The sequence below is a fragment of the Melopsittacus undulatus genome, chromosome 3 (genome assembly GCF_012275295.1).
Source record: "Melopsittacus undulatus isolate bMelUnd1 chromosome 3, bMelUnd1.mat.Z, whole genome shotgun sequence".
Lineage (NCBI taxonomy): Eukaryota > Metazoa > Chordata > Aves > Psittaciformes > Psittaculidae > Melopsittacus > Melopsittacus undulatus.
In genome coordinates this window covers 63,620,450-63,631,546 of record NC_047529.1, presented here as the reverse complement: position 1 = coordinate 63,631,546, position 11,097 = coordinate 63,620,450, and the positions used below count along the sequence as shown (strand labels likewise).

The window sequence follows — 11,097 nt, the reverse complement described above, 5'->3', positions numbered from 1 at the left end:
CCTGCAGCACTCTGACGACCACAGCAGTGCTTGTGTTGCTTCGAGCTATGGTCTTTTTTGTCAGCCTGCTCTTCAAGAGCACTGGTCTTACGACCAAACTGAACAAACATGCCATATTTAATGTGTTGTCACTGTGGATCTGTACTCACCTAAGGAAACTCAAATAAAAATTCAGAGATTGCCACACAAGTGGTTTGCTGGTTATTGTGTCTGTTCTTACATCTTCCCCTTCGCAGTGCACTTGTTACCACAACATGACTGGGAAGCAGAGAAATAGCAGCCTTGCAGAGACCTGAGTTATAGGGAAGGTTTAATGTTGTCATGCAAAATAATCTGAGTGAGGGTTGGACAAAACCCCAAGTCCTCGCACAGTACCCTACCCTCAAGGCCAGCTCAACTTTTCACCAAAGCACTTATTTTAAACTGAAATACAAACCCTCAATACAGTTCAGTGAAGCCCAGAGTGAACTCTGATTTTGTTGCTGTGATTTGTACCTTCATCTCCTTTTTTTTCCCCTCAGTCTGTTTACCTGTTAATCCTGCTAAGTGCCTCTTATCTTGGGGACAGTGGGGTTCATTTCCACTAGATCTGTATGATCTTAATGCTTCTCCCTTCATCTTAATAGTGTTGTACAGTGGTGATTTAGTGTAATGGAGCTTTAAGAGAACAATTTTGTACAGAACAAAACCTAGGCTATTTATTACCCAGCCTTGGGCTCAGCCCCACATGCTGTTACCTGGTGCAATAGAGGAGTTACAACCTGTGACAACGTATTACAACCAGGAAAAAGAACATTTTGCTAACTTTTTTTCCCTTCAATCAGGGCTGGAAAGTCTTAAGGAATTTGCCTGATTTCTCTGCCTGCTGGTTATGCCCAGCTGGCTGAGGTAGACATGTTGTGACTTTGACCAGAAAAAGATCCTTTACAAGGCAATGGCCATTTTTCTTTTCTCCAGCAACATCCTGCCAGCCAAATATTCTTCTCTTTTTATTATTACCTGTGCTGGGCAGACATGCTTAAGGTACATGTTTTACCGTTAGCTTTTTTGTATTTTCTTCTTACACTGGATCACCTCATCCACTGTGTTCTAAAGATGGAGTAAGTAAATGTCAGTTAGAAAAATGCCTTACCATTAGTTGCTGACATTAGCTAGCCTACACACACACAGTTTTTGCTTGTTGCACTTGGTAGCATATTCACAGAAGTGTTCCTCCATGTTTCGATTTAGTGTAGATTCTTTTTTTGAAGGTATCTAACAGAGCACTCACAAATGTGCTAAGCTTATCTCTACAGTTTCTTTCATTACAAATGTAATTACATACAGAAGAGAAGAGTGTTACAGGGTGAGAAAAAAATAAAAATGCAAACATGACTGCATACAAAACCAATATATAAATACCTGCTTCTATCCTTATACATAGTATTTTCCTTCTCCCAAAAGTCACTTAATCTGTGAAAAACAGACTGCCAACATTGCCATCAAACTTGAAGATATATATGGAATCCCATTTGAAGAATTTCCTTACTGATTTCAATTAGAAAGGCTGGCTCTGTGTCTTCCCTGGAAAGCCAAGGCAAGCAGCTTTGTTAACGAGACCCTGGCAGTTGCTACTGTGATTAGGAAATGGCAACTCCCCACCCAGATGCAGCTGAGAGGATTAATGTGAATTCTGAGGGTGTTTTCACTGCAGTTTCTTATCAGGAGACGAAATAAGGTATGGCTTGTTCCTGCAGGCTTTTAGGTCTATCCTGAAGTACTTTATTATATCTCTAAGGTAAACTCTTGGTCCTGCTGCAACAAGGAACATTTTGGCACTGACTGCCTTGGGACCGGAACATTGTTTCTTTCCTGCTGGGCAGTAGATTTACCTTTCCTTAGATGTCAATGAACAGATGAACTCTTCAATAGGAGAGGTAAAATGGAACATTTTTATATGAACTATGCTTTCTGGAGGCACAAATAACAAGTTGGATACTTGTTATTATCATCAGATTTCTTAGAAGGGAAAGAGCACTGAGCAAGTCACTGACTCTGTGACAAAGTGAATGCTTTTAAAATTTATTTTTACATAAAAAATTAGATCTTGTTGTCCTTTTATGTGTTATATTTTCAGTTTATAATAAGAATCAAGCTTCCAAGCAAGTTACATTCAGCTAGTAAAAATAGGCTCCTCTCTTCTTTCTTCCTTCTTTGGCAAATGTCAGTAACAAACAACTGAATGGTATTTCTCTCTGTCTGTCTGAATAGCTTCCAAGTTAGAGTTTACTATCTAGAAAGATTTCTGGGAAGAGCCCAGACTCACCTCTAGAGTGCTCTCTAAACAAGCAGCTTCTCAGAGAAAAACTGAACTGGCTGGAATTCTTTTCTCATCTGTAGAAAGTATAAGCAGCTGAAATCATTCTGATGGATTCCTTTGACATGCACAGGTAGTTCCAAAATGTTGATTGCTTCCCAGGTTTTAAAAAATACAGTTCTTGCCCTGAGAAACCAATTGACTGAAAGTAAGTATTTTAGTCTAGAGCTTGCGCTAAGCTCCCACGAAAGATATGTTGTCAAGCAAGAGCTAATAAACTAAGATGAATTTCTCATCAAAACTTTTGTTTTGTCTTTTTGATACTGCCAAGTGCAAAGGTTTGGTACTGTCATTCCAGCTGCCAAATGCCCCCAAGATGTTTGGTAATAATTTGACATAGTACATGCTGACATCTTTGTGGATGATGATTATTTTGCACATGCAGTTCTTAATGAAAAACAACATATGAAAACTCCCATAATGACAGATGCATTTATTGAAATGTACTTAAGCATAAGTAGTAAAGTGTGTTTTTAAACAAATCTGCTGAGGGTTACAACTGCTAGCTTTTAAGTACAATTCATGTAGATTTCAATGAGAGCACAGAATAAGACTCGTATCAATAGGGTTGAAAGATTGCCAGTATTGCAAAGGATTTGTTTCATTAAAACCCTGATTGACTTGCAATTGTTTCATTCACAAATCCTAAAACAGTGGGATTCTAATCTCCTTTCCCAAGTCTATTGTTGCTGCCTCTGTTTGTGTTAATATACTTGTGTAGCATACTGTAATGCTGCTCTTGCGAATTAAAAGCATACAAAAATGAAATCTTCCGCCAGTCTTCATTGCTGGGGGTCTGAAAGGGAGCTGGGTCAGTGGCTTCAAAAAAGCAATTCACATTTATTTCTGACAGCTTGCTTGCATGCTCTTTAGCCTTGGCCTCAAAGACCTCCCATTTGTTTTTCAAGTAGGTTTTCCAGAACTTGATCTGAAGATAGCTAAATGGTGAGCAGCAGCGGCTGATACACTTTGCAATCAGTGCCACAGTCATGATGGCGGTAATCAGGAACCATCCTATCAGCTGGGAAAACAGATAGATGAGTTAATGGTGGTTTTGCACAGTCATATGTAGGAGTATAGAACTTAACATTGAAGCAGACATGAAAACTGTCAGCAAAACCACCCTGTAGTGCCTGTAACAGCCTGCTTACTGAGGAAAGAGGGGATCCCATGCACACAGTTCAGCTAGCCTTTCAAAAGGTTGTGCACCCCTGAGCTGGTTGTTAGATTGAGGATGAATACCAAAAAAAGAGAAAGTGAAGCTCTTTCCTCATTTATATCCGGCTTTCTTAACCTTAAAGGCAAGATACTGACCAGCACTTTCTGCAGTTGTAGTCAGATGTACAGTATAGAGGGTGTGGAATCACTCTGTTCACTTCTGGTGCTGTGAACTACGCCTGCTGATTGTGTTTATCTGCTCTTGGAAAGTAACTGCTCTCCCTCCTCTCTGAGCCTGTAAAAATAGCCTCATGTCCTGTGTGCTTGTATGCAGGACATGGATTTGACTATCAAATATGGGAATTCATCCTTGTTTCATGCATGATTTCAACATCCCTAGGTAAGTCTCAGAGGCCCCACCTAAAGCGGGTGTCCTAGAAGATGCTGGTCCCTCCAGTACCCAGTGGTACTTAGCTGGAAGCTCCAGGCATCCACTTTCACCTCAGGCTTCCTTTTTCAAGTGGAAAACATTAAGTGCTAAAGAAAAATGAGTCGTGCTCTTGTTTGTTCTTAATTTTATTGGGAGTAGATCAGATATTAAAATTAATGGTCACTAATAAAAGTGGTGTCACACTTTTTCTGTTTTTTTTTTTTTTTTTGACTTTTTTCATTTGGATTTCATTGTAGCACCAGTTACAGTTAGTCTTCCTTGATTTTGCTCCTTTCTGAATTCCGTCATATAGAGTTTGCCCCTTTCCCACCTTTTTCCTTGGAGGAGAAGCATGCCAAATATGCCAAACACTTTTGTTGTCGGTTTGTGGTTTTCTTTTTGTTGTTGTTTTTTTAATGTAAAAATTTTTATTGTTAAAACAATAAAGCTTATTAAAATAAGCTTTTGTATTAAACAGGAACTTATAAAAACCCAAATACTTAGAATCTCTTACAAACTTAAGTCCAGGAACTAGCCTTTATGTTTTCATGACAAAATGTGACAAAACCTGCTTCTTCTGCTAGATAAAGACCAAACAAACCTAGAAATTAGACTGGAGTGCTGCCAAAACTTGGGGGTTTCATTTCACTTCAAACAAATAATTCCACCCACAAGTGCTAATTTTTTGATCATGGAGCTTGCCTTCAGCACAAGAATACTTTAACAGGATAAGCACCTGTTTTAACTATTTTAGGAAATTATTAGTATGTTCAGGCATTGAAATTTGTAGTCAAGCTGTCATTTGTTTCACTTGCCAGTTGTCTGTTTCAAGGAGACATAAGCTTCCTCTTTATTTGTGGCTTCAGCTTCCCCTCAGCTAATGAATGCTTACAGAAGTTTGAGGTATTTAGAGAAGTGGAAAAAGAGAACTGGCATCCTGCCTAAGTTAAATGAGAATAAAACTTGCTGTGCAAAGTTCTGGTGTCTAGACTGGTTGCCTGACCAGCTTTGAAAGAGGTTTTGTAAACTGCAGTGCCAAACAACTGCCATGCAAACATCCGAACTCAATAAATAGCACAAATACACACTTATTACTTTTTTGGTAGTGTTTTTTTTCAAATGAATTTTTGCAAATTGTGTACCTTTAATAATTACATGGCGTGAGAGAGGGGGAGTGTGTACACCACACATTGAGAGACCAGGGTTGAAGCCCATAGGATGAAGAGCAGAGCAGCAAGGCTTTACCTGGGACTGTGCCTGAAGGCTGAGGTATTCACTCAATATCTTCTCCGATAACTTCTCATCACAGGGTATTTTGACCAGCATCTCATGGCACTCTGCTCCTTTATCTTTACACATGAGGTTCTTTATCAGGCTGCTCCCACTGGCCATGCACTCATAGAAGGTGGCTCTGAGAAGTGCCACTGAGAGCCAGGTGAGGGGGGCCACCACAGCTCTGGCTGTCACCTGTAGCAGCACGCAGAAGCAGCCAGCACAGGTTCCCCAGGGGCTGCAGCTGCAGCTCTTCTTCAGAGTGCAGATGCCAGTCAGCAGGTGCCACATCCTGGGGTTCATCATGTAGCCAAGCAGGAAGAGGATGAAGGCAGGCACTATGAGGAAGACAGAGCCATACAGCATGTTCCCAGAATTGCAGGGGCACTTGAACACCACAGCCAAGAAGATGTATTCAATAGCAGCTGTCAGCAGGGACACAATGCTGTAACCCAGAATGGTCTGGTGGCGGATGCAGAAATCCAGCACCCTGCGTAAGGTGTCCATTTTCTGCCTTCCCTTATTCTGAGGAGAGTGAAATGTTGGTCAGAGAAAGGAAAGATAGAGCCATCCTGAAGCCAACCCCAGTTTAGAGAAGCTTGCAGAGTTTTCACTTTCTGTTGGCAGTGGTGATCCGGTGGTGCAATGAGTGAGTCATGAAGCAGCTCTTAGAGGAAACAGAAAAGGTTCACTGCAAGCTGTCACGGTCATGAAGTTTGAAAAACTGAAGTGCAAGGTCCTACACCTGGGTTGGGGCAACCCCAGGTACAGCTACAGGTCCTTTCCAACCTTAACCATTCCATGATCCTGTGATTCTATGATTCTAAGTGGAGACCACAGTGGAAACCCCCCCCAGTAATCAACATCAAAACAATAAAGATTTGTCTTTGTTTCTATAAAAATAGTTTGTATTTGTCCACACCATGCATTGTAACTAGCAATGGATTAAACCTTCTAATCTTTTAGTGAAGATTTTCAGTGAGGCAACAGATTGAGTGTGAATAAAATGTAAGAAAACCACCCAGAACTGTGCACACTTTTTTATCCTGCTTTATTATTAGCGATACAGTATGTCTTATTCTCTTATAGAAGGAAAGTCAATTATAATCATGTTAATTTCTCAGACTAAGCAGTTAATATTTTTAAAGTAGTTAGAGCAAATTAGTCAGTGCACACAGCAAGTAGTTTCCACTGAAGCTCCAGCTACCAGAGTGCCATTTGCCAGGAGTCTGACTTTGGGCTCCCTCCTCCATAGCAGGAAGTGACAGCTTTGTGGCCCAGAAAAAGAATCCCACCCAGAATCATCAGAAACTAAGCAGATGGCATGGAGTGGAAGGCTTGCATAATGTACAACAAATATCTGGAAGGGATTCCTGGGCTTGGAAGACGGCTGCCTGAGAAATATTTGCTCTCAGAGTCAATAGGTTTCAATCATGCACTGAGGGAGCTCCTAGCTAAGGTTTGCCATGTCTAAATCTAGATGAGGTGAACTGGCACTCAGAATTAAGGAAACTGAAGATTTTTTACTTGCTCACAGCCATGTAGGTGAAGTTCTCTGAGGTGATGTAGGCAGTGTGGTAGCTGTCATCACATGCTTAGTGACACCAAGATGTGCAGCTGGACTGGGAGCTGGTCATCAAGGTCATCTTCTCTGCCACTTATCTGGGATTTTAGAGTCAAAATCATCTGCCTCTTGCATGAAGCAGGAGCTCTCTGGCCTGACTGGGTGCATCAATTTGACATCAATTTGATATCAATTTGACATCAATTTGATAGGTGGACCACTCGGTGGATAAAGAACTGGCTGGATAGCCTCATGCAAAGAGTTGTGGTCAATGACTCAATGTCCAGCTGGAGACCAGTAACAAGTGGTGTCCCTCAGGGATCAGTGTTGGGACCGATCTTGTTCAACATCTTTGTTGATGACATGGACAGTGGGATTGAGTGTGCCCTCAGCAAGTTTGCCGATGACACCAAGCTGTGTGGTTCTGTTGATACACTGGAGGGAAGGAATGCCATCCAGAGGGACCTTGACATGCTTGTGAGGTGGACTGATGCCAACCTCATGAAGTTTAACCATGCCAAGTGCAAGGTCCTACACCTGGGTCAGAGCAATCCCAGGCACAGCTACAGGTTGGGCAAAAAGGAAATACATGGTAGACCTGCGGAGAAGGACTTGGGGGTGTTAGTCAATGAGAAAATGAACATGAGCTGGCTTCAGTGTGCGCTCACAGCCCAGAAAGCCAACCGTATCCTGGGCTGCATCAAAAGGAGCATGACCAGCAGGTCGAAGGAGGTGATCCTGCCCCTCTACTCTGCTCTTGTGAGACCTCACCTAGAGTATTGTGTGCAGTTCTCGTGTCCTCAACATATAAAGGACATAGAACTGTTGGAACAAGTCCAGAGGAGGGCTACGAGGATGATCACGGGACTGGAGCACCTCCCATATGAAGACAGGCTGAGAAAGTTGGGGCTGTTCAGCCTGGAGAAGAGAAGGCTGCTTGGAGACCTCATAGTAGCCTTCCAGTATCTGAAGGGGGCCTACAGGGATGCTGGGGAGGGACTCTTCCTTAGGGACTGTAGTGACAGGACAAGGGGTAATGGGTTAAAACTTAAACAGGGGAAGTTTAGACTGGATATAAGGAAGAAGTTCTTTACTGTGAGGGTGGTGAGGCACTGGTATGGGTTGCCCGGGGAAGTTGTGAATGCTCCATCCCTGGCGGTGTTCAAGGTTGGGTTGGACAGAGCCTTGGGTGACCTGGTTTAGTGTGAGTTGTCACTGCCCATGGCAGGAGGTCAGAACTAGATGATCTCATGTTCCTTTCCAATCCTTACTATTCTATGATTCTATCAGGACTATGATAATCCTGAGAGGTTTTGAATGCTGTAACTTATACTGCACTGATTCTTCCTGAGCATTATTATGGCACAGAGCTAGATCCTCATCTCAGGCTCAGACAAACATTCTCTTCAGCTGGGCCATCCTGCTTTTGGTACTGGCTCCTTCAGGCAAGATAGCAAGGTGTGATGCTGCCTGTATCACTCCATGCTGTATCCATGGCTGCAGGAGCCAAGCATGGTGGAAACACAATGGCTTGTCAAAACTGTGAGAAGCTAAACTATTTTCAGTGGACTTTTGGAGTAATTTAAACCTTCCAAAGGCTCTTTGCTGCTCTTTGGGCAGCTGAGTAGATGGCATGGAGGGGCTAGAGCAGGCAGTGTTTTGTGGGTGGCTGCTGTGCTCAGCACTGAGCTGCTGCTGTAGAGTTAAAATGGCACTAACTGAAATGCTTGGCTTGGTCTGGAGGAGTCTTTGTTTTGTTATTATGCAGCAAAATTGCATAATAAACCATATTTAAAAACGTAACCCAAAAAGGAAGGAAAACCAGCAAGAGTGAATCAGACTGGATTAGACCAGTTAGTTTGGTCACCTCTAGGCTACAGCAGATTGCTGAGGAGGAGCACAGGGACAGGGGAAGCAAGATCAGGAATATACACCCCACGAATCTGCATTGCAGGAATTTCCTTTGTATCTAACACCCACTGAGGTATTTCTTCTGTAAATTTGTCTGGTTTCAGTTCCAACCCATGCAGACTTGTAACATTCAAAACATTGTATAGCAAGTGTGCTTAACCTTCATTCAAACCTGACACCACCCCATTTGATGCCCCCTAGTTCTGGAAGAGAAGAGACAAAACAGTGGATCTGATCCTGGTGTCTCCATCAACTCTTGATCTTGTACACCTTTATCATAGCCCCCTTTTTTCCAGGCTAAGAAGTCCCCTAATGTACTTAGTCATTCCTTTCTTGATGTATACCTTTGTATACTCTTTTTCTTTTCAATCCATGTTGCCACCTAAACCATTCTATAGGGTTCAGGTATCATTTTGCACATGAGGAAAAATGGGGAGTATACCAGATTTGTACTGCATGGAAGGTGCAGCTGGATCAGTTTGCTACAAAGACATACTGAGACGACTTAATTTTCATAGAATCATAGAACAGTTAGGGTTGGAAAGGACCTTAAGATCATCTAGTTCCAACCCCCCTGCCATGGGCAGGGACACATCACACTAAACCATGTCACCCAAAGCTCTGTCCAGCCTGGCCTTGAACACCGCCAGTAATGGAGCATTCACAATTCCCTGGGCAACCCATTCCAGTGCCTCATCACCCTAACAGTAAAGAACTTCTTCCTTATATCCAATCTAAACTTCCCCTGTTTAAATTTTAAACCCATTCCCCCTTCTCCTATCACTACAGTCCATGATGAAGAGTCTCTCTCTGGCATCTTTAGAGGGCCCCCTTCAGACATTTTAAGGCTGTTATGAGGCCTCCACACAGGCTGAGCAGCCCAAGTGAATTTCTAGAATTTTAATTGCTTTTTGATCATCTGTGAAGCACTGAGTTGACATTTTAGTGAGCTGTGTAATATAATAAAACAATCTCATTCATGGGGGGTAATATCACTCAGCTCTGAGTCTATTAATGCATGTTTGAAGGCAGAATTTGGTTTGACTTTGAACACCACTTACTCTACACTGGATTTCACCTGCCACTCTGCTTTCTAGTCAGTCAAAGAAAGCATATCTGCAGTTCTTTAAAGCAGAGGCTTGTTTTTAAACATTCAGAATAACTTTGTATTATTGGCAAACATTATTGCCTTGATTTTTACCTAGAGGCAATGGGTAGCATACCTTGAAACCAGAATTCACCATGTCTGAAAAAGTTTTAGCAGATATGGGGATGGCAGAAATAACAGAAGCAAGATGAAATCACTGCAAAGGCACCTCATCAAGGAGACAGGGACATAGGTTGCCTCTGAGAACCACTGGTTTAACAAGGGAACCTAATGACCAGCAGCAGCTCCCTATCTGGAGCAGATAACGACCACACAGGGGAAAGAGTACAGCCAAGAACCCTGCTGCTTCTCTTTCTGAGCCTAATTTTAGCAGGGGTTTATTTATCTGTAATAAAATATAATTTCAGGATCAAGCTTCCTGGAAAAAGGGAGGGGAGCTCTGTGTGGAAAAGGATTAACCCTCCACTCCAAGCAAACATATTTCCAGTAAATACTCACAGGAAGAGGTGGGAGAGGGAAAACAGACCACCCTGGTTGGTAAGTGGGGGAGTAGCTGTGCTAGGAGATGAGTGGGGCCCAGCAATGGCTGGGGTGAGCCTAGCCTTTGGGCAGCCTCTGGAACTGGAAGGCTGGAGGATGGCTCTGTGCAGGAGGAACTGGAAGGGCAGGGCGTGTGGAGCCCTACACCTAGCTGCTTTTGACACTCCATTCACCTCAGAGCACTGCTGCCCCAGGTCAGCTCTTTCTTGCAATCTAAATTAACACTTGTCTTGCTGCAACAGCTGTAAAACATTAACTGGAAAGTGTTCAGAAAAACAGTATTTTGTTAAAGAACAGAGAATTCCAATTTAATGGTTGGGTTTGCCTTGATTTGCACTAAGTGTCATGCCTTCCAAGGGAGATGAAAACAATGTCAGAAAGAAAAACATGAACATTTTTAGAACAGAATGACTGTTTTTGTTATTTGAAACTTCTTTTCATTTTGAAATATACTTTATTAAAATGAAAGGATCAGCTGAAACCAAATTGACTTGTTTAATATTTAATCAAGTTTCTCCTTAATGCTTTCATTTCTGTCCTTTCATTTGCAGCTGAATGATTCTCAAGCATTTTCTACTTGGAAAAAGCTATTGTCTAACTAGTTCTGTGGTTGTGTCAAATGCATAACACTGGTCTTAAATGCAGCCTGTGTGTGTGTGTGCATGCATGCTTGGGGCTTTGCCGATACCTGTTGAGTAGATCTTGGTTTAGTCATGTTAGTAAGTCCTTACAATTGGTTATTTATTTTTTTTGCTGGG

At 42.2% G+C, this 11,097-nt stretch overlaps 1 protein-coding gene across 1 annotated transcript; it reads right to left on the bottom strand.

Moving 5' to 3' along the window:
- Positions 1–2,831: 2,831 nt before the first annotated feature.
- LOC101877527 (calcium homeostasis modulator family member 6) lies at positions 2,832–5,723 on the bottom strand. Its single transcript, XM_005154700.2, has 2 exons — positions 5,190–5,723; positions 2,832–3,377 (listed from the first exon to the last, which is right to left on the bottom strand). Exons 1-2 carry the CDS (start codon positions 5,721–5,723, stop codon positions 3,018–3,020), a joined length of 894 nt encoding a protein of 297 aa, XP_005154757.1. The 3' UTR covers positions 2,832–3,017.
- Between the last annotated feature and the right edge of the window lie 5,374 nt (positions 5,724–11,097).